The sequence below is a fragment of the Lissotriton vulgaris genome, chromosome 5 (genome assembly GCF_964263255.1).
Source record: "Lissotriton vulgaris chromosome 5, aLisVul1.2, whole genome shotgun sequence".
In the NCBI taxonomy this organism is placed as follows: Eukaryota; Metazoa; Chordata; class Amphibia; order Caudata; family Salamandridae; genus Lissotriton; species Lissotriton vulgaris.
The window spans coordinates 1,724,572,009-1,724,599,125 of NC_141693.1; the positions used below are offsets into that span (position 1 = coordinate 1,724,572,009).

Sequence of the window (27,117 nt, forward strand, 5' to 3'; positions counted from 1 at the left end):
GCTTGTTTCCAGTCCAGGAAAGACGTGGCTGTGCAGTTCGGGCTGCATCACTGATTCCCATGAGGCACAGGGTCAGACTGATTTGCAAATGGCCATGTCTGAACTGGAGCAGTGGAGTGAGCTAAAGAATGATGATGGATTAAACCAAGATCAGTTGACTGGGGGTGAGTGTTTGATTTGCTCCAATGCTCCGTCCATCATCCCCTTTGGTATCGCTTTATTCCACTCCACAGCACTGCACTCCACTCTACTCTGCACAACTCCACGCCACTACACTCTACTCCACTTTGCACTTCACCATTCAACACCACTGCACTCTATGCCTCTCTACTATACTCTGCACCACTCTACTCTATGCCAATGCACTCTATGCTAATCTACTCTAATCCATTCTTCTCTAATTCACTGCACTCTTCGCAAATGCACTCTACACCACTCCACTCTACACAACTCCATTCTACATCACTCCACTCTATGCCACTCTGCAACACTTCACTCTACGCCACTGTGCTCTATGCCATTCCACTCTACTCTGTACCACTCCATGCCCCTGCACTCCATTCCAATCCGTTGTAAGCCACTCTAATCTACTCTGCACAACTGTATTTTATGCCACTGCACTCTACACCACTTTGTCATTAATCTATGCCATTGCACTCTACTGTGCGCTACTGTACTCTGTGCCACCTCACTCTACCCTGCGCCACTTCACTCTACTCTGAAACAATCTACTCTATGCAACTGCACTCTACGCCACTCCACTCTATGCCACCGCACTCTACGTCACTGCAATCTACTTTGCACCACTGAAGTCTACACCACTGCTCTGTACGCCATTGCACTCTACACCACTGCACTCTACACCACTTCACTTTACACCACTATAATCTACTCTACACCACCCAACGCTATTCCTATGCTAATGTACTGTGTGCCACTCTATGTCACTTTACTCTGCACCACTGATCTCCACACACACAGTGAAGTAGTGTGGCTCACTGGTTAGAGGCGGCAGACCCGAGAGCAGAGGACGGCCTGGGACCAGGGTTCGATTCCCGGCGCGGCAGGTTTCTGGACCAGGGTCAGCGGACTCGATAATTCTCTCGCCTCGGTGCCCACTCTGATCAGCGATCACACTCGGCAACTCTGGGCATTAGCTTGCCTCATCTTCACTAACGGCCCCACCAGACCGCCGGGGATGCCTGGTCTCACCCTGGAGATACCCATTAAGGGACCATCTCTCAGGGAAGCCAGGAAGGGTTTCGCAGCGGTCGAAGCGCCTTGGGACCCTACGGGTAAGTAGTGCACTATATAAATGCCAATACATTTACATTTACACCACTGCACTCTATGCCATTCTACTATGCAGCATTAAACTCTGCACCACTGTACTCTACTATGCACCATTCAAATCTACGCCACTGCATTCGATGACGCTGCACTGTATGCTGCTGAATTCTATGCCTCTATACTCTGCAACACTCTACGCCAATACACCCTACACCAGCCCACTCTACTCTATGGCACACCACTGTAACCCATTATATGCTACTGCACTCTACGCCACTAGCCACCCTACATCACTGCACTCAATGTTACTCTACTCTGCACTCAAAGCCACTGAACTCTGCGCCACTCTACTCTGCACTACTGCATTCTTTTCCAATGCACTCTAGGTAACTTTACTCTGCATCACTCCACTCTATGCAACTTTACTCTGCAGCACTCCACTCTACACGAACTGCACTCTATAGCACTATTCTCTACTATGCACCACTCTACACCATTCCACTGTATGCCACTCTACTCTACCCACTGCACTCTACTCTACTGCACTGTATGCCACTACTCTTTACTATGCAACATGACGCTACATTGTACACAGCTAAATTCTATGCCAATGCACTCTACTCCTCCGCATGCTCTACCACTTTACCCTGAAATACTCCACGCCAATGCATTCTACGCCAGTCCAGACTATTCTACGCAACTCCACTGTATGCCACACCACTCCGCTCTACTCCACTCTTCATCAATCCACTCTGTGCCACTCTCCTCTATGCAACTAACTTTTAGTCAGGCTGAACAGCTGCCATGCTAAGGTACAACATGGCTAAAACTAACTGGCAAATTCAACAGCACTAGCATGAGCGAGTCCTATTGGCTTTGCAAATGCATGTTTTACGGTTTGGTTTCAACGTACAGCGAAAGGTTTCGGGCGGTTAACAGCTCAGTACTTTCACCATTTGGGGCACAATAATCACGCAAGATGTCACACATAGAGTCATGAAAATGACTCGCTCAAGGATAAGCATTGAAAAAATATTGTAGCTATCAGAAAGTCGAACGTAACACGTCACGGACCGTAAACTAAGCTGCAATGCCAGTAAAACGTTGAAAATTGTATTTTAAGTCCCAATGTGTCTACTTTGTCAGTGCCTAACTGGTTTATCAAGAATAATATGCATTCCAAATTCTTCCTTCTCCTAGATTCCTCGTAATCACTTGTCTTGCCCTTTATGCTCCTCCGTTCAAGACGTCTCGCTGTCCATCGCTCCGCCCCAAGCACAGGTCGGAAGCAATGAGCCAAGGGACCGGAAATATCGAATTCTAGAACAGTGGCCAATTCCGAGAGTGATTTTCCCCTCTCCAAGATGGCGGCAGGAGGAAGGCGGCGTATGTTGCAGCTGTTGATGCGTTTTGGTTCGGTGTTACTGACCCGCTTCCCGTTCTGGAACTGCTTCAGCCTACTTATGTTGTACGCTGAGAGGGCCGAAGCAAAGCGGTAAGGAAGGGTGCAGCCGTAGTCTTGCTGCAGGGAGAGCAGGGTCAGACATTCGGAGGCACCGAGAAAGAGGCACAGGGATGAACATGAACGTGCCAAGAACTCTCGAGCTGGCGTGGATGAGATGGGGAAAGTTGTCCTATTTGGATAGAGGTTGCAGAGCATAGAAGAAGAGAGCAAGTGGGTTATGTGAGCTGTCAATGGGTGATTGGAGAGTGAGATTTGCTGTAGTACATTGCTTACGTTGTGAGCGATGCCCGGTGATATTTACTATTAGAAAATGAGAATTGTTCACATGCAATTGCCTGCAGCTGCATAATTATTTTCGAATGGTCATAACGGGCTAACTCTTTGCTATGCGATTTGGGGAGGGGCCGAGAGCTTCCCCCATGAAGTGAGAGCTAAGGAAGGTCACCGGTTGGGAGGTGGAGCTGGTTAGCGATGACTGTACTGCTCAGTCGTTTTAAGGACCCTATTTTCTTCTGTATGATGATCAAAATAGTTTTTCCTAAGTGGCTGTGTGAGGGGTACTCTGTGAGGCATGGGCTGCCGTGTGAGGGTTGCCCTTGGACACGTGGACTGTCGGATTAAGCAGTTCTAAAAAGCAGGTGTCGAGGCGGGTCCCTATCGGGCCTTTTATTTTTGCTCTCACTCTGAGTGAAAAAATATTAACTCTGCAGCAGTACCACCCTTCATTGTCTTTGAGGTAACTTCAAAGAGACTCCTTCTAGTTCTTTCAGAATGGAAGCGTTTTCAATGTTCTATACAACTTAGCCATGCTTGATGCTAATTTTATTTTGTGCAACTAACCACCATTGGCAAAGCCAATATCCCTGGCTTGCTGTATGTGTAATGTTACTTGTTTTTGGATGCAATGATAGAAACAGGAAAATACCAGTCAGGCCGCACGCTATTCTAATCACAGATTTTTAGCTTTGGGTTCCCCTGGGAGGCTTGGGCTGCAGAGTGAGGGTTGCCCTGGGAAGCTTGGGCTGTGGAGTGAGGGTTGCCCTGGGAAGCTTGGGCTCCGGCTCCGAAGTGAGGGTTGCCCTAGGAGGCACTAGCTCTGAAGTGAGGGTTGCCATTGAGCTACTGGCACTCAGTGAGAGTTGCCCTAGAAGCAGTGCTTTAAGTGTCCTGATAAAACTAGCGGGGGTCTCAAAGGTAAGTGGCCAATGACATTAAGGGTGTGGCTTTAAAATACACAAGCTAAAAATCTGTGCATAACATAGTGCGCCGCCCGACTGGTATATTGCTGCTTCTGTCATTGCAGCCAGACATTTACAAAAAGTAACATTACACCTACAACGGATGTATGTCGTTACAACGCGATGTTTTACATCGCAGTACTTTACGACGCATGTTTTACAACGCAAGTCGTTCCCACGACTTGAGTTATTGGGGGCTGGATAGTGAATAGTTTAATTTACTATTCCAACTCCAGTCCCCGTGGATAGTAGGGAAGGAGTTGGATAGTAAATTAAACTATTTACTATCCTGGAGCGCCCCAGCGCAATTTGTTGTTACAACTTGCGTTGTAAAAGTTGCGTCGTAAGAGAACTGTGGTGTAACATCCGAGTTATAAAAGATGTTCCCCACCTACAACATGTTAGGGCTATTGGTTTTACCAATGGTTGTTAGTTCACTTGTGCAAGATAAATAGGCAACTATGGCTTCGTTGTGTAGAATATTGAAAATGCGTCAGTTCTTAAACGATGAGACTGTGAAAGAACCATAACAGTCTCTGAATTTACCTCAAAGGCTGTGAAGGGTGGTACTGCTGCAGTTTGAAGATTTTTTTTTTCCACCCTGAGGGTGAGGGCAAAACTGGAGAGCCCGATAGAGACCCGTCTCAGCACCTGCGACCCAGCCCTGTTAACCCCTTCCATGCTGATGACGAACCCCAGCCGCCATGCACTACGGTGCTCGTGTGCTGATGACGGCTGGGGTTCGTCATGGCCCGCCCCTGTTCGTTTGTTTACCGCACAGGGGCGGAAACGGGCCAGCAGTGAAGGGGTTAAAGCCTTGTCTAGAAGGCTCCAGAGTGTGAGTTGCCCTGGAAGGCACTGGCTCCGTGGTGAGGGTTGTCTTGGTTTAATCAGATTAAATGCAAAAACAGTTGATGGACAGAATGCAGAACAATGTCACACATTCACCCGAGTACAGAGATCTGGGCCTAGATCCATCGTTTTTTTGCTCACCATGCCATTCCAGTTTGAACCCAGCCATATTCAAATCATTCTTGACCCTGTGCCCCATGGGAACAGTCCAGCCCGAACTGCCAAGCCCGGTCCTCCCTGGACTGGAAACAAGCATCCTAGGACCGGTTCGGTTTTGCCATTGTGCAACATTCCGTCCATCATCTTGTGTGTTTTGCTGTTCACCCTATGTGAGAAGGGTATGCCCAGACGTGGGTCCCGTGCTCACTACGCCACTGGAGTCAAGCTATCCTGGCTGATGACGGCTGATAGCCAGAAACCGGTCCTAGGATGCTGGATTCCGGTCTAGGGAAGACATGGCTTGGCAGTTCGGGCTGGACTGTTCCCATGAGGCACAGGGTCAAGACTGATTTGCATATGTCCATGTCTGAACTGGCGTGCTATTGTGCAACATTCCGTCCATCATCTTGTGTGTTTTTTAATCAGATTAAAGCGACTTATATGCATCAGGTATAAACAGTTTGTTTCATTTTAAGTAGCGGTGACTCTACCCTCAAGGAAATCATTAAAGTGAGACACCCATTGTTTCAAGCATAAGGCTAAAAAAGTAAATTGCCCCACATTATTCATGTTCTCTTCGTGAGGAAGGTACTATCTAACATTTCTTGTTGTGTCATTCACAAGTCTTAAGGATTGAAGAGCAGGCCAGGGTTCGTAAACCTTTAAGTATTGTAAAAGAGGCCTCCTAGTCCAGAGCTTTTCAACCCCCACCAAATTGCCATCAACATCCACGGCTTCAAGACTGACTCGTGAGAGCTCGGTGGAGACTGCATTCTCCATTTACGGGCGATTAATTGATTGGCTATTAAGACACATTGACAATTAACCTCCAGTTAGGGTTAGTCATGTCCTTTAAGGCAGCTTGTCTTGCCACCTGCAGGAATGCAGCCGGATTATGTGGAATTGGTTATCCATAGATTCCTTAGTGTGCTTGAAGATCGCCTTTCAGAACGGCTGCAGTTCAGGCAGGCCCACCGGGTACAGATCACGTCTCCATCCTGATGGCACATTTCCCACTTAAGTTCTTACATATTGGTTGGCCCTCCTTCATGTGGAAATGCACCACAGAGTCATATGTTTGTATAATGTTTCTTTATTCTGAGCACTAAAGCACCACTTGGAGATTCACTTGAACAGCTTCTGCCAATCACGCAACTGAGTATTTCTCTCAGAAATCGTATCACAATTTTTCCATATCTGGCCATTTGGATTGGCGTTAACATTACAGAAAGCGAAGTAGATGTTAGAAATTAGTATTTTGTGGAGGTGAAGGTGGTTTGCAACCTTTCAACGTGTTAGTTCCCCTGCACCAACGCTCTTATTTTTTTGGGGAGAGGGCCTAGTGTCTCATTTGGAAATGGCTTATGTACACAGATGTCTGTTTGAAACTCCTTTTTAGGTTTTGCCTAGCGGAAGCTGCGCTCTGCGCAGCTTTTCCGCGCAGGCGAAATCCTGTTGAGAACTGTAGTGTGGCTTTTGTTCGGCCCTCGTCCTTGATTGGCTGGCTCCGTAAACGGAGCCTTGCCATTGGACGAGGGGCCTGTCCGTCAATGCCGGACCAGACACGGGGGCGTTCCCGACATTCTTTGGCTTTTGCCGACGTCACGGGACGCCGGGAACGCCCCCGTGTCTGGTCCGGCATTGCCGGCACTTCTTCGTCTCTCCTAACCCCGTGACTGGCCGGCCGGCCAATCCTAGCGCGGCCGGCCGGAAGTGCCCGCCCCCCGCAGCCCGGGGGAAGAAGGAGAGGAAGACGGCAGCAGTATGGCGGCGCCCGCGGGGAGACCGGAGAACGGATTTTGCAAGTAAGCAGGTGTGATTGGGGTACTCCCTGCCGAAATAAAATATCACTTGTAAGTGTTGGAAACCGTGCTTCGAAATGGAGGCAGCTCAGTGAGTCGATGGTCAGGGTGTAACAAGGCTCGCGGTGTCAGTCTGAGTTCCTTTGGACCTGGGAGGAGGGGGGGGGGGGCGAGCAGTGACGTAACAATAGCCCCCGCGTTGCTCACATCATCACTGTGCACGTTTTGTTACGACACTTGGGGCAGAGGGACCTGCAGGGGGTCCCCCTGCGGCCCAAGTGATAGACGTCCTTCCTTATAATGATTTCCGCCTGCCGGAATGTTCGCACTCACGTTCCCCTATTGAGGGTGTATTTTATTTAGGTGAGTTATTACACATATCAGGAACTGGATACAAAGCGCAGAAAACATGTAACTGTAGCATTTACACCTATTCACAGAACGGAGTCCCATGCACCTCAAAACCAAGCAGACAACATCCAACAAAGAAACGCCACTGTCGGTGATTGTTAGTGACGGGTAAAGAGAACAGTTTACTCGTCAATGGATGGCCCCTTGAAATAGGAGAACAGTATTGGGTGAATATTCGGGCTGACCCCAGAACTCAGAGCACAGGATGCGATGCAGGCGGTAGCCGGGAGCGCTCACAGAACTCTTTAGAACTACGACTTATGCGACACACATTTATAGACGGCTTATAGTGTATATTTGCATGCTTTTTCTTATTATGGCTCAGATTTACAATTGTATAAACAGGGAGACGAAACGATTTGCCCAGAATCACACGATTTTTTTTGTCAATTACTCTGGGCGAGAGTGAGACATTAATTCAGCAGAACACATCGCCTCCCTCTGCCATGTATCGGACAGATATTTGAAATGTGATTTCAAATCCCCCGCGAGCTCCGGAGCTGTTTCTAGGCGGCCCGATTGCATTATTTTTATAGCGCTTCAAACCCCCTGGCGAGGTTCCGAAGCGCTCTGATTGGTGTTAGGTTCCTAAGCCCCATAAGTTTTATCATAGCGAGACTTGCCTGCTCCCCGTAAAATAACTCACTGTAACTTCAGATTTACCAGGTGCCATCCTGACTACATGTATTTGTCACAATCTCAGACCAACACATTCATATTACTGTTGAGGTTTTTATGAATGGATCCTATTATGGCCAGATTTTTGTGAATGGGTGATATTATGGCGAGGTTTTTTATGAATGGATGGATAATATTATGACGAGTTTTTTATGAATGGATCCCTAATCTTTAGTCTCTGTACAGTCTGATTTCTTGTAGCCTCAGCAGATACATCTTCTGTTGTCATACCGGTTAAATAGGAACAGAAACTGTTTTTTTTCAGTTGGTTTGCTGCAGGTTAATCGAGATTTTAAGTTTTTCGAAAAGGGGGGCCAGCCAGGGCAGGAGAAGCCTTTCTCTTTTCCTGACCCCGGCTCATCAACAAGCGCCAACCATAAGCATTCTCGAACGGTCCTTGGTTTGATGACGTCAGCTGAGACTTACTGAGGCATCATTCACTGGAAGGTCCCTCCATGAGAGAGAGAGAGGCTCGAGGCACGTTCGGCAAAATTAAAAACTAAGGGAAGGTATGGTTGGCAAGGGGAACGGGGGTGGGAGGTGGTATGGAACAATGGGACGAAGAGTCTCCGGCATCAGGTAGAGGTAGGTGTTTGAAAGGGGTCCTATTCTTGTCACCAGGTCGTGAGTCTAATGAAGGACAGGCAGTAGTTGAGAATCATGAAACCTCTTGAAAATGTGTTACTTGGTATGTACAGGGTCAGTTGTCATCAAGGGGACGGGACGGTCCTTCAATTGCGCTGTCAGTTGGTTGTGTCCGCGTACATGGTATCAGTTGGTTGGTGGGGCCAACTATTTGGGGCTGGTATGCACTGATATATATTTAATCAAATAATGGGCAGATTTGAGACATGGAGTCCTGTGTTCATAGAACAGGGTAGGCAGGTTATTTTTTTTCCAGCTATGTTGAAGCTTTTATTCTACTATGTCTTAAGTTTAGATTTTATACTTTATAAATTACCAGCTGTAACCATTTTGGTGCCGTTATGTGACTTTGAGGTAATGTTTTGCATAGATATTACTACCAGTGATGGTGTTAAGGTCACTTAATGTACACAGGCCTGCAGCAGGGTGCCAAGCGGCATTAGGTCGATAGGATTTTAAACGAAAGCTCCCTGGTGGTTTAGGGTTGTGCACATGAGTGTTTGCTGGGGTGTCCTTAGTGCTTGTGCTTAATAGAATGTAGCTAATATGTTCACGCGCGTGCGTCCCGGCGTGGGGGTACAGAGCTTGCCTGCTTGTGCCTCCGTGTGCCCCTGTTGCCTGCTTGTGCTTCCGTTTTCGTGCCCCTGTTGCCTGCTTGTGCCTCCGTTTTCGTGCCCCTGTTGCCTGCTTGTGCCTCCGTTTTCGTGCCCCTGTTGCCCGCTTGTGCCTCCGTTTTCGTGCCCCTGTTGCCCGCTTGTGCCTCCGTTTTCGTGCCCCTGTTGCCCGCTTGTGCCTCCGTTTTCGTGCCCCTGTTGCGTGTGCCCCTGTTGTCAGCTTGTGCCTCTGTGTGCCCCTGTTGCCTGCTTGTGCCTCTGTGTGCCCCTGTTGCCTGCTTGTGCCTCTGTGTGCCCCTGTTGCCTGCTTCTGCCTCCGTGTGCCCCTGTTGCCTGCTTCTGCCTCCGTGTGCCCCTGTTGCCTGCTTGTGCCTCCGTGTGCCCCTGTTGCCTGCTTGTGCTGTGTTGGTGTGTGTGGAGGGATCTGTGTGGCTGTGTGTGTGGGGGGCTGTGTGTGGCTGTGTGTGGGGGGCTGTGTGAGTGGGGGGCTCTGTGTGGCTGTGTGTGGGGGGCTCTGTGTGTGTTTGTGTGTGTCATTTGCGATAGATAAAGCTAGTGGCATTGTAAATGACAATGCCATTTATTTATGTTAAAAAAAACATAAATAAAAATAATGTCAAGAGCAATGCCAATAGCTCTAACTTTAACAAAGGCAAAACCATTGCATTGTAAATGCTTGTTGCAAACTTTGAAGGGTTTAATGTCCCACTGAAAGAGCAAACCTTTCAGCGTCAAGCAAGCCTCTTTGTGCCATTTGCCAAACTGACTCCAATTTTGTCCTGGGGAAAAAACGGGGTTCATTAACAGTGGTGTGAAGTGGTTGGATGATCTCGTGGGATTTTGTCACTCTATCCCAGTGCTCTAACCTCAAACGAAGGATGTCGAATACATATCCCACTTGCAGCTTGTGTTCCCAGGTAAATAACGCAACGTCCCATCGGGATCGGCCTAAAAGGACAACTGCCCTATGGATCCAATAAGAATATGCTTTATTTGCACGATTATTAAAAACCATTAGAATCAACTACAAAAAAAGAATTAAAATAAGCATAGTCAATGCATTAGGTACACCATAACTGTAAAAATAAAAAGGAAAAGAGACATTTTTTTAAAAAAATCACCAGGGTATGCAATAGGTCTCGCATTTACTAGAGTTAAAGCTATCATTTACAATGGCAATAGCTCAAACTCTTGTAAACACAAGACCTATTTCATTTCAAAGAAGCGGCCGCCCTTGTCTGGGGCTACTTGATAGTGAAAACGCACATGGCGTGCTGAATGTAAGGAAAGCATGTCATGCCTGCAGTAAGAGAAAATCATTAAAGAAAATAGTGCTTACAGACTAAATAAGACATACTGGGTCGCAACAGAAGTGGAAGGGCCAGCCCCCCATGAGAGGTTATAAATGAAGACCAGGTGGTACTAAGAAGGTACTCGCAAGCTTATTAATGAATCCGAAGCTAGCATTTACGAAGGACAATTACCCAAGCCAATAAAAAATATGGGCAGAGAGTGGGCGTGACTTCAAGTACAATACTCCAATACAGCATGCCTCGCAGAGCAGCTCATGCGCTGCCCAGACTCAACCTAAAAGGGGGAGCTGGTCAAGAACCAACAAAAGTAAATTTCTGCAATTTGGTATGTGGCAGAGTGGTGTATGCTGCAAAGTCCTGGCAGTGTACATTCTGAAATCGTCTTTGTTTTGATGCAAAGGACCAAGTGCATGATGTCTGGCGTGTTTTTTGTTCAGTGAGTCGCAAAGTGCAGTGTTGTTTTGAATCAGTAATAAGTCAGGGAGAGGGGTCAGTCATGGATGTGAGTTGAATGCATACTCCATTCTGGTTCCAGTGGAATTGTAGAGGACTGTTTGATTAGAGAGTCCGCTTTTAAAATAAATTTTACAAAACATGCCATGGTTTGTGGAATCGACCCCTTCAGGCAGAACAACATTGATTGGGGGCAAGATCTGGTGCAGTTTAAATTGAAGAAGTTTCGAAGATAGATTATACGCCAAGGCAACCGAACTGGGCAAATGCAAAGAATGTGGGATATCGGCCATGAAAGGCAATTATAGATTATTTCATGCTCACCCTGCATCAAGATTCAGAATTGGTGGGTTAATTGTTTGGATACGTATATTGTTGCCACATACGAGCGATTGGAAGGAGTGGAGGGGGCCTGGGAGGTTTAAGTTGAGGCAGTTTATTTCCTTTGCTGTCCTCCTTTGTTGATACTTTTGTAAAGCCTCAGCACTACTGCCAATGTTACATGCAGAGCGCCCAGCGGTAGGCCATCCATGAACGCTCAGCAGAGACTCCATTACACCAAGGCGCACAAACCCCCTGCTCTTTAGCTACGACCAAATGCCTGTATCACCGTTACATGCAGCACTAGAATGCATCATGCAATTTTGTAGTTCCATACTGCTGTCTTCTGTTTTCAATGCTGTACTCGTGTATGACTAGCAATGTAACTGTGTCACCCCCTGACCCCTGTTTAAATGTTAATAAAGAAAGATTAAAACAAATACAAAGAATGTGAAGGAGGTCTTACAGAGGATATTGACAGAGCATGCACTCATTACTCTGTTAGTTGGTGCCATTTTGGAACGGCGTCGAAAGAAGGAAGAAGGCAGAGTCTGGCTTGGAGCACTTTTATTTTTATGTGTTTTCTTAAGTAGGCATCCATGTAGGACTGCGCGGTCGATGTGTTGTATGTGTTGGTCATCCGTGCATGACTGTGCAGTCTGACTTTTGCTTTTCTTCGCGCTAGGAGAGCTGCTTGATTTCTTTGTACAGTGCATGCTTGAAAGCCTGTTTAGGTAGCCTTTTTTGCCAAAGTTGTTACACCATCACATGTTTAATTGACACCGTTATTTTCTCCGACCAAGAATTTGGATTTGGTGGTCTGTTGGATACAATTTCTTGCAGTAACAAGGCGCTTAGTGAATTTGGGAGTGTCTGCCTCAGCAGGGGCGTGTTTATGAGGTAATAACCCTTTTGTCCCAGTTTTTCATCCTGGAGGCCAAATTCTAGTCTAATTTGTGCCGGAGATATGCTTTGTGGCAGTAGGAAGATGAGGCGGAAGACTTTGCTCTGTGCAATATTCCAAGAGCTTGCAAATTTACCGGGAAAGATTTCCAGTCTATGTGTTAACGTTGAGAGACACTTTGCCTTTATTTCTGTAAGCAGTGGCTGCCAGGTTGGACTTTGCAATTTGTTTGGTAGGACTTGAAATGCTGACATTTTTGATGACGTCGGTCCTGGAGCCAAACACCTAGGTGCTTGTATTTTCCACTTCTGCCCACTTGGCTTTCCCCTCAATGCCATATCTTTTACTTGATTACATGTTGCCAAATACGACTAACTTTGTTTTCTCGAAGCTGATAAATAACTCATTGGTCGTACAATATTGGTGGAGGGGGGGTTAACTAATTTTGCAAGTCTATGCCAGAGTGGTTCATTAAGACATGTCTCCACATAGTGAAGTTATTAGTTATTGACCCAGCTTTGGGGGATGGGAGTTGGTAGAATCCAGTTGAGAGCACTAATCTGCTAAGTGTAAGTTAAATAAGGTCTGGGCCAACACACATCCTTGTTTTATGCCTCGGTCTGTCCCATTTTTTGATGTTCCACCCTTACTACACGCAAGTGTGAACCTGGCCCTGTTCTCGGAGTATAGAAGTTGAATTCCATTTAACAGATTTGGAGGGATATTCCATTCGGCTATCTTTCTCCAGAGGCGGTGTCTGTCTAGAGAGTCCACTGCTTTGGGCGGGTCTACCAAGCAGGTGCAAGAGGATCATTTTTAGGTTGAAGCCTGCTAGCAGCGCATGCGCTGTAGCAGGCACAGAGATATTGTCAGGAGGGGTTTTCAATACGGCATGAAGCCACGCCCCTTTTTTCCATTGGCAGGCCTCTCGAAAATGAGACCTGCCATTGGAAAAAGCTCCTGTTTTGCAGATTTGTCTGCTCTGGATACCGCCTCTCGAGGACTCCATGACCTGCGTTAGGGTATCACGACAATATTTCCTGAAATATCGCCTTGGCAACCATGAGGCGGGGCGGGATTCAGTATCCTCTTTCCACCCCGTTTTTTTTTTTTTTGCGTTTGTGGCGTCATTTCGTTGCGAGTGCTCGGAGATGGAGGTTGTGGGGGTGAGGCGGTGCTGGTCAGTAAACTGTGCTTGTTTATAGAAAAGAAATTAAATTTGTCGTTTAACTTTTAGCCCAGTGGAGCAAGTTTTGAGCTGGCGGAATCTCAAGTAACAGCAGTTTTGTTGAAAAAAAATGAGTATCACCTAAATCGATAGTCGTGGCAAAAATACGATTACTTTCTTGGAATTACGGGGCAAGTTTGCCGTCAACACGTTCAAGGCGTCCAAAATATAATGTGGGCTGGTCTTGTTTCAGACATCTATCTTCTTCTTTTTTTTTTTTTTTTTTTTTTTTTTTTGGGAACCTTTATTAGTATTACAAGCATTTACAAGTATGGGCCTACAACCATCCCAGCCGGCCGCTAATCAGAGCAGGAGTACAGCAAGCAATATGGAAAGTTATAGCAGTTTGAAAGCCGGGGGTCCTAGAAATACTAGGACATAACTTGTGGTCAGACGTACAGGTTTGAAATCAGGATTGGAAAGGTTCATTTTCAAATAGGGAACTGAAAAAGAGTGCCGTACAGTCATACATGGTCCTACAATACTGCGCGCAAATCAGGATATCCACAAATAGTACAAATACGAATGAAGTATCGGGGGTAAGATACACAAATCAGGATAAATGCAGGCGCAAATCCAAACCCCACCCCTCAAAACAAAACATACTGCAGGGATCATGAATGACGACGACACTTAAAAGAGAAAAAAGACTAAAGGGCCATAGAAACAAATACCGAACAAACACCATCCCCCCTATCCCCCACCCTGCATTCCCGCAGAAGGCCATGGCCTACCCCCCTAGCAGCGTGCCTGCCGCCCTATCGGAGACCCGAAATATAGAAAAGAGAGAGAAAAAGAAAAAATATAAGCGGAGGAGGGCCCTCGGTCTCGCCGCCCGACCCCGCCCTTCACCCCTACCCCCAGGAAAATCGCAGAGTAGAATATCAATGTAGAACATCAAGCCCCGGCCACAACAGCAATGGAATCCCGGTCAAACACACCCAATGCACCGTCAGTCAACAATAAGGCCGCTAGATTCTGAACCATATCATCCCTGGCCTTGTCTAGCAATGGTACCGCCAGATGTCCACTTGTCAATCGGTATACAGAGCAGCCTGGAGGGTCCAAACGATCCGGGCGGGTCAGACCGGAGCGTAGCCACAGAAAAGTACAGCAACCCTAACCCATCCGAGTATATACAGCGGAGATCCGGTAGTGTCGATGTTGACCCCGGGAGCTTCCCAAAGTCCATACACAGTATCATCCAAGAAAGGAGAGTCACACAGTCCGGCAAGCACCACGACCTCGCCGGGACAGCCCAATAATTCAGACATCTTTTTAAGGGCAGTCGTCCTTGTTTTCGGAGGGCGGGGCCAGTATGCAAGTCACAAAATGTTACTTCTGAGTTAGCAAAGAGGCGCATTGTTGTGTTTTTTTCATTTTTGGGATTAAAAAAGGAAAGTATGTCTGTGAGCGAGGAGAGGTACACTAAATCTGAGGCGTTGGAGCTGCGTCGGACACTCATTGGGTAGGTAATATTGTCTTGATTCTCTTCTGGGGAGGATGTAGTTTTCTATCGTGTGTGGTCGGTGTAGTTTTCAGTCATCAGCCCTGGGGGGAGAGGGGGGGTGGGTAGGGGTGTACTTTCTTTTCTCTTTGTGGAGGGTGTAGTATTGTCTCCTCGGTGAACAGTGTAGTTTCGTCTCCTCAGTGGAGGGTGTAGTTTTTTCTTCTCTTTTACGAAAGTTGCGGTTATTCCCTCCCTGTAACTGCTCTGGAGTTGTCTCTCCTTCTTGTGACCGGCATTGTTTTACACTCCCCCTTTAAGATGCTCCCTCATCAGCTGTGCAGAGACTGGGCCTCTCTCTCTCCTGCAGGGGGCGCTGTTCCTTCCTCCCTTGTGAATGGCGCTGGTACCTTCGCTCCTCCAGGTGGCTGCCTCAATACTGCGCAGGTGAACCCTCCGAGGTGACATTTTATACCCCATGCCCCTCACACAGGAATCCACCCCGCACAGCCTGGGGGTGTACCACAGGGCGCAGCCCCTGCCCCAGGGTGGGTCCAGGCTGCCGATGATCACACAATGAGCCCCTGTACTTTCCAGGAGTTCACAATACCTGGGCAGGAGGTTCCCCCCGAAGCCAAGCGCTGGAGGCCGCCCTACACGAATAACAAGGGTTTAAAGTTACGCCCAATTGTCCGGATCTGGCTTTTCTATGTGCAGAAAATAACAGTTTAATGGCTATCGCTTTATCACAAAAGATGCTGTGAACCCGTAACAATCTGCGGAGTGAAACACACAGGCCAGCGCTGGAGGCCACCCCGCAGCGGGGCTGAGAGCCCAGCATCCCCCCGAAGGCCATTTTGGGGGCCATTTTCTATCAGTGCGAGGGTTCAAGGCAGCAAGCCCCACTATAATGCGGTCCTGATCTGTGGGCATGTGGTGGTCATCCCCGTGGCCTGTAGAGGACAAACCGGTGGGGTGACACCAATCCTACTGCAGACACTACACGTCTCCTCAGTGGGGTCACTCTGTACCGGAACGGTTCTCATCTGTAGACACATGCTATATGCTACATGCATTACTACACCATTGTGGCCCTATCCTCAGCCGCCTTTTCAACGTCATTGTAGCCATTATCAGTAGCTGCATCTCCAACTCCATCTTTAGGCGAGTGTTGTACACTATTGTGGCCCTTACTGCAAGTCGTTTCATATACTCCACCCCCAGCTGCATGTCCCACACCACTGTATCCCTGATTATTAGACGTTTACCTTACTCCACCCCTAGCCGCATATGTTACACCATTGTATCCCTTATCATTAGGCCATAACCTACTCCGTCCAAGCAACATATTTTACACAATTATATCCCTCATCATTAGCTGCATAACTTACTCCACCTCTAGCCACATGTTTTACACCATTGTATCCCTTATAATTAACCCCATAGCCTACTCGATCCTTAGCCGCATATTTTGTAACCCTCATCATTGTCAGCATAGCCTACTCCACCCCTAGCCACATGTTTTACACATTTATATCCCTTATCATTGGCCGCTTCAGCTACTCCATCCCTAGCAGCATATGTTACACCATTGTATCCCAGTGTAGCGCCTCATGCTCCCGGCTTCCTTCATCTCCAGTGTAGCGCCACTCCCAACCCCTCGAGAACACCCCCATACGCCGCCCCAGCCGCCCCACACTCCCAGCCCCTTGAGGGAGGTCAGGTGCAACAGCTCCACACCCTTCAGAGAGGCCAGGTGTGTCACTTCCACACGGCCCATCCTCACCCTCTATCGAGAGGCCAGGTACGATGCCCCCATCCCCCCCCCCCCCGCCCCTTGAGAGAGGCCAGGTGTGAGGCCCCGACTCCCAGCCCCTGGCTGAACCCCCTCACATAGAAAAGCCTCCACACCCCCAGCCTCTTCTCACCCGTACCCCCCCAGCACGCACTGCTGGCCCGTTTAATCATCACACCCGCTGCGACGTAACTGCGGAGTCTTTTAAACAAACTGCATTGAATAAAGGTTTGTTTACAATGACAACACAGATCGTGAGGGCTCTTTCCGTGCCCCACCCTGGACACCTGGGTCCTCCTGTGAAACCTGCAAGTCCTGTATCCGCCCCCACCTCAAATGTTAGCCTTTGGCAGCTCGACAAAAGATGTAGCCCCCCCCCTACCTCGACAGCCCCCAACCTCATTACGAAGAGAATCAAGGGCGGGGCCTAATCACCCCCTGACGAGGGCACACCTGCCTCAGGGCGCTTATTTTAACTGTGCTCTGCAGCATGGCTGAAAAAAAACAAGCATTTGCAATGCACAGGTCTCGCATTTGCAACATTTTAAGCTTTTGGCATTGTAAATGACAATGCCTTTTATTTATCTGTTTTCAAAACCAACACATAGATAAAAGGTTTGTCATTTTACAATGCCAGTGGCTCAAATACTTGCAAATGCGAGACCTATTGCACTGCAAATAATTGTTTCTATTAGTTTTCCATTAACATGGCCAAGCCTGCCAGCTTGTCAGTAGTGTACGATGTTGAATGGAAATCTGTTTGGTTGAGCTGTATTAAATTTGATTTTGTTGCCTAGGATTCCAGGTCTGGAAATATCTTTGCGTCAACGTCGAAGTGCGATCATGCAGTAGCTGTTGGGGTTTCCCAACGGGCCTTTCTTTTAGACAGGATGTATGATTGGCCCTTTCCATGAGTCTGCCACCCCCTGTTTTCCTTTCGGCAGGTGTTGTATATTCTACCTAGCTGACTGCTCCAAAATGCTTGATTGTTTGTAAATACTGCTGCAGACATGTCATTTGGGCCTGGAGCACCGCTGCTTCTACAGGCATGTAGGCTTGCTTCGATCTTTTGTTCCTGAAAGTTTAAGGGCTTTACTCCAAAGAGTGTGCTCGGAATTGGTTCATCTGCATTAGGGTTCTGATACAGTTTAGAGATGTGCTGTACCCAGTGTTCTTTGGTCACTGTGTTTCCTAGGGCTCCAGAGGGCCCTCGCTCGAGTTGGTTGATAATGGACCATAGTGGCGTGCTCTCTTTTTGCCTTACAGGCCTCGATAATTTCTACCCACTCCTGGTCCATGTGAGCCGGCTTGGCATCCCATACCGACTTTTTATACTTTTATTACTTCATGAAACGTTTTGGGGTAGGCACCTTCCAAATATTCTGTTTTTATGTATCTGGCTGCTTTATTAATGTGTTGCCTCTGTTGCCTTAAGGCCTGGGTATGCCTTTTGGATCAAATGTTTATCTGTCTCTTGAGGAACCACTCAGACTGAGTCTGCAACTGGGCAGCTTGGTGATAACTGTACTCTGCAGAGAAGAGGCAATACCCCACACCACCTTGCAGCGAACAAAGGCTTAACAAGCTTAGATTTCCTAAAAATAAGAGTTTAATGACCCCTGGAGTGCAGTCATCTCTTCTTAAAGTAAGAGAGCCGGGAGGGACTGAAGTGGAGGAAGTCTCAGCAGTACATCCATTTTAATGGCAGCTAGTTTGCCCTGTCGTGAAATAGAGTGGTTGCCATTTGTGCAAGTCTACCTTAATGGTAGAGAAAAGTCTGGGGTAGTTAACATAGCACAATTCCCCAAGGTAAAGTAATATCTAGTGATCTTGTCATATGCCCAGTGGAGGCCAGAGGGTTCGGCTCCTTGCTGCCTCAACCCCACGTTTAACATCACAGATTTGTTCATGGTGCTTTGGAATCCACACAATTTGCTGTACAATATCTAAATCAATAATCAAATGAGAGAGACCCCGTGCAAACCAGGGGATTAGGGTACTAATAAATAGTAGGAAAAAGAGGGATCCCTTGGTGGATCTGAATAACAACACCAGATAGTAAAGTGGTTGTCTATATTCTAGCCCATATATTAGAAGTGAATGTCATGAACACATCAATAAATTCTAAAATTCTTCTTTTATTTTCAGTTGCAAAAAGGTTTTTGCACAAAGATTTCTTTAAAAACAATACATTATCATTACATTCAAATATACAATAATATACACCTCATGATAAAAAAAAAATGGACATAAAAAAGGGTTAATCCTAAAGAGGGGAAAGACAAAGGAGAGAACAAAGAACAGACAATCCTATTTGTCATATAAGTACATATCAGGGAATTCAGATATAAGACATTAATCCAGGACACGTTCTACTTATAATGTCTACGGAAATAGCTCTGTCCCTTGATTATGTGATTCCAGGCGTCAACGCGTTTCGATGGTTAGTTTACAATTTTGACCATCTTTTTCAAGACCAAATAGTTATGTCTCTCCTATAGCACTGGATGGTTGCCAAATTCATGGAGATCCTGCAGATAAACATACTTATATAAGTATTGTGTATACCAATAGTTCCACCACTATACACTGATCGAATTCTTATAGATACAGCTTATGTTAGAGTATATAAAGTCTGATTATGCACGGCCTATACAGCAATATACAGTGCTTGCAATGTCATAATTCCAAATACATATGTACATCAACTTTCCAGTTCTTAAACTAATGTTTCTTAGTAGTATACACATTGTTACATTGAACCCATCTCAAATCTCTTCTCTTGTTATAGTGGAATATGTATCATTTCTCATACATGGGCTTTCAGAAAGGGTTTGTTGATCCCAAAAGATTATATGGGCAGGGATTATGTATGTCCAGTTATACTAACATCCGGGTTCCCCACTCCCCCGGGAAGCGAAATGGAGAAAAAGCTGTGGCGTGGTTAACTGGGTAAATGTTTTTTTTACCTTATATCATATTTGCCTCAGTTTTCTTCTGACTACCAATTGTTGTTTTTTTACGATTCATTAGGGAACTTTTCTGTACGATTTCTGTAGCTTATATCTATGGGAGAGAGGTGTAAAGAATTTGTGACTCCCTATTCTTGAAAAGTATTTAGTTTACAAAATGTTATCACTGGTTATTTAGTACCTCTTGTTAGTATCTCATGTTTCGACCGCTTCAATTGTGCCCATTCGATATCAATTTACAGAATTAATCATTTTTAATTGTGCCTTTCCGCAAAATCGCTCTTAAGTTAGATTGTTTATACATTGTGTTTGTGTGGTTTGTTAACACTTACTGCGCATATCAGCCCCCTTGCCTGTGTGTGATGATGCCTGGAGACGAGCGACTCAGTCGGTACTACATCTCCCGCCTGCTCCCGACGTCATGACGCTTTGACGCCCGTGACGTCAGTCGGCGGGGGCGGAGCAGGCAATGTTTCATTGGTAAATACTCTATCTGACACCGCGTCTTTCATCTACGCGGTGCCTTAAGGTACAGGATTTCTTTGGCAGGGCTAGCCTAATAGAACGGTAAGGAGATCGGGTGAGGGTTGGATAGACCGGCGCCTCACTGTGTGATTTGAATGATGCCGGCTCGGCAGAGGTGATGACGCTAAATACCTTTTACGCTCCATTCCCTTGTAGATTGTGTTCACAGGCAGACCCTGTTGTGTGCTTATCTAGGATCCTGATCGATACTGTGACCTTATGCCCCTATTCGGCTATAAATCCATTTATTCCCTATATCGGCATAACCGTTCAAGTGCGATATTCAGAAAGTTATCTCTGGCCTCACACCAACAGAGCCACATTCCAGAATAGTTTTCTCTGCCACTTCCTTTGCAACCAATTAGTGCAATGACATAGCAGAAGTCACTATCTGAGATTCCTAGATTAACACTCAGAGTTCTTCAACAAGATAAAAACTCAGCAAACCTGGAAATCCCCGCTTGCTGTGTTTTGATTAGTAATAGAACTCTAATGAGCAACTGATAGCGATCACTTCCTAGTGACATCTTTAATTGACGTCTTATGTCCAGCAAACGTACGTCAAACAAGGCACCTTTCAGGTATAAATATTACCAACGTTGCCTTAAGCAATTGCCTGTTGCCTGTTGTTAGCTGTGGTTCGCTGAAGCTAGCTGCCTCAATGCCATCGCTGCTATCTTCGCTGCTGCTGAAGAAGCTGTCATGCTGATGACACCATAGCTGCTATCGCTACTGCTATCGCTGCCAACTAGCGAACGATGGTGTGGTGAACCTAGGAGCTGAACAGCCGTCCCTCTGCAAGAGCCCAGCAGATGCAAGCTGCCCGCGGACGCTGTCCCCCCTCCTTCTCCTCCTCGACGCGCTGAAGAAGAGACGCTGCCTTTCTCCTGCCGAGAAATCCAGCTCCAGCGTTTCTGGTCTACCCTTGCGGGTGACTGGGATACAGAGTTTCCCTGAAGGAGATACCAGACCTCCATCATTCTATTCAGAGGTATGGTGTTGACTAAACCCTTAGTGAGAATTCTTGAAGCAAACCTTGGCAAAACCAACTTAACTTAAAGCTACTTACTCCCCTCCCAAGTATTAGGCTTAGGTCAGGTACACTGGGGTAGGTTAGTTAAAAGCACCAGTTGAGTATTTTAGCCTAATGTATATATGAATGTATATATGTTTTATTCCTTTTAAACCATTGTATGGCTAAGAAACCATATCAATGCTTTTACAGTATTATTTCGCAATACTTATCTTACTGTACGTACTTTTTATAATAACAAGTCTTGCAATTGTGGCAATACATTTCTCTTGTACGAGAAGAAAGACTGTTCAATAAATGTTAACCCTTAATTGACAAACGCCCGTCTCTCTATTCTCTACATATTGTGAAAGTAAACTGCACTAACCTGACTGAGTAAAATAACTGTCTATTGTTTCACACGACCCTAGAGATTGACTCTTGATCTGAGGAGCAAAGTTGTCATGTTGCACGGTTGTTGGAAAACTGAATCCCTTCTTGTCTGTGCCAGGGAAGCTGATCACTTCCTATTTCAGTCAAGAAAGTTTCCAGTGACCTCTGAGCTAGTTGGTAACAAACCCAATTAAGTTTAGCATAGTCAGTAGAGGCCTGGAAGATCCGCACTTCTACATCGATACTACTGTTTGTTATTCCAATGCGCAGGGCCTAGTGGGAAACTAGGAACCACACTACATGGCGCCCAACGTTTGGTAAGGCGATAAACTAACGCAAGACGTTAGAGTAACTCAGTCGTGCATATTTCACACAGACCCCTTTCTCCCGTAAATACTCCAATAGACGTCTGGAGTGGGTGAAAGGTTAAAATCCGCCCGAACTCAGTAGGAAGAGATTCCTATGTAAAGCTCTGGTTTATTCAACGTTGAAGGATACAGTGTTCCAAAATATTGTGCACCTAATCTTTGTCTCCTTGGAGACCTACTCTGCAAACCTTGCATTTATACAATGCCAGGAGAAAACGGAACCATTGGGGCCGCAGCAGATGCGACTCAGCAGGGTCCCGAACACACTGACCCGGATGCAATTATCATCCCGGTCCACTTAAGAAAATCTATAACGTTAAAACTTATAGAGAACGGACTGACACCACAAGGTGGTACAGTAATTTTCGTGATAGAGGCACACGAATATCGGCAGACAGAGGTATTCTATTCATGGATAAATTTTCCAGCGGCAAACGCTAAAACAAAAGAGTTTCACTATTACAAAATAGAGGAACCTCCGGAAGAGTACGCTCCTTTCGAGGAGACTGAAATCCCACTAAAATTCCAAGAGCACCTGCTCTGGTTTAATGGCGCCCTAAAACATAATGATCATATTACCAGGCTCGGTCCACTAGGTAGACCAGGAGCAACGTGGCCGGTTCTAGCCAGCTACACACCACATCCGGACAATGCAAAAATGTCAAAAGAAGAGCTGTTAGTACAGCTAAAAACCCTTATAGAAATACATAGGCAATTAGTGCAATATGTAATGCGGACTGAAACAGTCCAACCAGCTGTTAATGTACCACAGCTGACCCCTCATCAGGGGAACACTAATAAAATTACACCACAGAACATACAGTCATGTCTTGGTAAAACACCCGTTAAACGGGAACAAATTCCTTTCTGGTTAGCACAGAAAATCACTCAAATAGAGGCAGTATTTCCGGATACTACCCCTATTGAGAAACACAGAATCTTGACAATCTGCCTTCCTATGGGAATCGCACCACACATAGAGGACTGCGACACTTGGGGTACAGTCTTTGCTTCCATTTACACAAAAACACACGGTGTTTCGTCTATGGCGGTAATACCAGAAGTGCTAAAACAGATTCAAAATGAATACGGTCCAGAGCCCGCTTTAAATCTTGGTATGAAATTACTGAAGGACTTCAAGCAGGTCTCGGCTATATTATTAGCCAATATAAAAGGAGAAGCAGCATCTGTGGCGATCCGCCAGAAGTTGCAGGAAACGGATATAACAGATCAGCCAGTTGAGCTTGCCAGAATCATAGAAAAATGCTGTGAAGAATTAGGTAGAGACCGCTTGGGTGGGAAACCAGTAAAACCCCAACTGCTCGAAAATCCTGAAAAATTATTTATTAAAAATAATTTAAACACTCCTGAAAAGAGCTGGGATGGAAATAAACAATCCACTCCCAAGGAAAAAGTTTTCCAGTCCAGAGGAAGGTCTCCTCGACGGAGGGAAAGAACTCCGACTCGAGAACACCAGTCTCCCCAGAGGGAGCCCTCTGAGAAAAGATATAACCTTAGAAATTGGGATAATTTGAAAAAACCTGATAGATATCAAAGTATTGATACACGTCCCTCTCGATCTTTTTCACAGAAATCGGAAAGAAGAGGACGGTCAGACCCAGGAGAGCACACCAAGTCCAAAGACAAGGAACCTGCTCAGAGTAAAAAATCTCAATTTCCAAAAAAGAAGGTAGCCAGTATTAGAGTAATCAACCATGCCGAGAATACTGAGGACACAGTTGAAAAACTGGGAGTGGGCATTGACAATGTTGGACAGTGCAGCAGAAATCAGTATAGCCCGCAAGATCTTGATGAGTCATCTGGAGACAGTGGACACGAATGAATTCATTCAGGTTGAAACTGCCGACACCAGACTTAGCGAGCCCCATAAAATATACGAAATAACATTGCGTATAGAGGGTGATAAGACTAGGAAAATAAGAGGTCTATTTTGGGATAAACTCTCAAAAGGCTATGATATTCTGTTAGCTGAAAAAGATTGGCCCCCAGAGTTTGTCAGGGAGTGCCCTCGTGGCGAAGAAATGATTATGCCTGCCTTCTCGAATCACATTCCGATTCACAAAAATATACATATGCAAGGAAATGGGCAGTAGCCCAAGCACCGGCATTATATAAAAATCATGTAGGATGGGATGAGGACTCACCTCCTCACAAAATCCAGTTAAAAAGTGAACCAACTGCCCAACGGCAGTATCCCATTAAGCAAGAAGCTAAAAAACAAGTCAGGAAGATCTTAGATCAACTTGAATACCAGGGGGTGATTGAAACATGCACCTCTCAAATGAACAATCCTTTGTTTCCTGTCTCCAAGCCAGACAATTCATATCGTCTAGTTTTGGACTACAGACACCTTAATACATGTTGCAAAACTTTTGCAGTACAAAACTCGCATAGTGCAGCCCTAATGAATAACATAGTTAGGAAAAAATATAAAACGACATTAGACATATCTAATGGTTTCTTTTGTCAAAACATTGCACCAGAAAGCAGATATTTGACCGCTTTCTCAGCATTTGGGTCGCAGAAAAAATTCTGTTGACTCCCACAGGGGTTCAAGAACAGCCCAGGACTATTCTCAGCTAGGGTAACAGAGTTACTACAAATATATGATGATGAGGCATTATCTTACGTAGATGATATCTATCTCACAGACGACGACTTGGATACTCACTTGAAAAGAGTGAACACCATTATACTTGGGTTCGCAGCAGAGGGTTACAAATTCAACTTTAAAAAGTCTCGAATTGCCCATCTGACAATACTATTCTTAGGGTACGAATTATCAAGTGAAGGAAAAAGCCTAGCGGACAACTTCTTAGAGAAGTGCGCTGTACTCCAAGCTCCAAAAACGCTGAAGAATTTACAATCCATACTAGGTTTTCTGAATTTCAGAAGAACTTACATTCTAAATTACGCAGAGAGGGTTAAACCTCTCTACGAACTAATTAAACCTGATTTTAAACAAATCAATTGGACTCAAAAACACACAGAAATTTTGAGATCACTGCAAACAGACATGTTAGCTAAAACAAAATTAGATACACGTGACAACACACGCGATCTTGTAATCCGAGTCATCCCAGGAAGATGCGGATTCACGTACCTAACCTCTAATGAGGGAGAAAAGGTACCAATTTCAATTGTATCTCACTTGTACACACAAGCAGAAAAAACATTCAGTCACACAGAAAGAACTGTGAAAGCAGTGCAAATCGCATTAGCAAATGAACGAGAACTAGCACATGGTAAAAGGATTAATATCCTCACAGCGGAATCCGCCTTCGAGGTGCTATTCAGCCCAGTAAACCTGCCAACAGTGTCACTGGATCCGAAATGGATACAGTGTGTAGATTCTCTAGGAGCGGAAGATGTGAAATACTATTTTGCCCCGCAATTCGAAGAACTGAATGATTTAGAATATGAAGAAGAATATCCTCTGCCAATCGAACTTCTGCCTCTCCCACAGTACGCCTGTATAATCTATACAGATAGATTTGTACAGCATTTCAACGTAGAGAGCAAATCCTACGATGCAGCCTGTGCGATTGTTAAAGGTCGTTGGCTGTGCGGTAAATTCAGACCGAAAGTAACAAAAACTGAATCTGTAAGAAACTGTTCGGTTCAGAGAACTGAAATCAGATGTTTAAAGATGGCGCTCGAAAATGCAGAACGTAAATTCCCGACACTTATCGTGTGCGATTCCCATTTATGCGTCAACTCTTACAACAACAAACTGCAGAGGTGGATTGAAAACGATTACAAAGATGACACAGGTGCCACAATAAAGCATAAATTGCTCTGGAAACAGGTAGCTCTTTTACAGAAAGAACTACAAAAGACTCACGTGATACACGCACAGAGTCTTCAACGTGATGGCGTTCACGTTGCAGGGAATTCATTGGCTAATACAGCCACAGCGGAAGCAACTAACCCGGCTTCCGTAGCCACAAAAAAGCGTACAGAAAAATACATAGACGGGGAAACCATGCTGGCAGTAAAAACGACCGTAAAAGGCGACTGTGCAGCACTGCCCGTGAACTATCCACTCAATTATGAATACATAATCGATGCAAACTCCGTTCCTTTTGCTCGAATCCCTGGAGTGGGGGATAGGGTAATTCCAAACACGAACAGGAGAATATTTTTAATACCAGACGCACACATGGGTTTGGGTCCTAGGCACAGAAAGATCAAGGAATCCCTGACTGAATTACAATCAGTATACTGGTGGCCGGGAATGAGTGTACAACACCAAATATATGCAAACAACTGTGAAAACTGCAACAGGGATCGCAGTAGTGAACCATGCTACCGGCTACCGATCAGAAACAGCGTAACGCTGTCTACACCCCATCCTGCGTCCTATTAATCGTTAAGGCTAAACACACTTAAAAAATGTGGCCCCAGCGCTCGGCTGACGCCAGAACGGTTATAAGAAAGATTTGCGAGTCTTTATCGGCACATACGCAATTACCACGTTCCACTCTGACCAGGGTCCTGCTTTTAGCTCTCGAGCTTATAAGGAGGCCATGGCCAGCATGGGAATTGGGTTGCAGTATTCTTGTCAGTCGCACCCCGACGGGAATAGTGTGGTAGAACGAAAAAACCGGGACATAAAGCGATCTATAACAGCGAAGGTATTAGGTTCAGGCGCTGGGTGGGTCAAATATCTAATAAGTGTCCAGTCCAGTCTTAACAATTTGCCAAGAAAATCTCTAAAAGGTTTCAGCCCATACGAACTATTGTTCGGAATTAGAATGAACATTCAGGTCCTCGATAGTCAGATATCAGTGGTACAAGAAAAAACAACAGACTTTGACATCAAAGATCGTTTGGCTGTTTTACAGGAACTGAATGAAACAAGAAAATCCTTAAGCAACATAAAGTTAAAGCAACAGCCAGATACCACTGACGAGGCACCACAAGCAACAGCCCCAGCAAGGCCTGTCTGGATTCCAAAGATTGGGGATCTAGTCAGAGAAAAAATTGCGGTGAAGAAGGAATTTGGGCCTTCTTACAGAAAAGCAGTACCTGTCTTGGCAGTCACCGGAACAAGATCAGTAGTACTACCGCCCCTTGCTGGTAAAAAGGAGAACAGAGTCGTGTCTATCGACCTGGTAAAACCACAAGCATGTGGCCTATAATCAACAGTAGGCCCAGTGGACTCCCAAGAAACAACAGAATACCCAAACTTGCAACTATCCAAGAGGC

General features: G+C 45.8%; 1 protein-coding gene across 1 annotated transcript in view; it reads left to right on the forward strand.

Annotated features, from left to right (window-relative positions):
• Positions 1-2,607: 2,607 nt before the first annotated feature.
• Positions 2,608-27,117, forward strand: part of TMEM101 (transmembrane protein 101) — a 103,489-nt gene continuing 78,979 nt past the window's right edge. Inside the window, exon 1 of the mRNA XM_086923949.1 lies at positions 2,608-2,785. Within this exon, the coding sequence (XP_086780075.1) occupies positions 2,655-2,785 (131 nt within the window). The 5' untranslated portion in view covers positions 2,608-2,654. The remainder of the gene's footprint in view (positions 2,786-27,117) is intronic.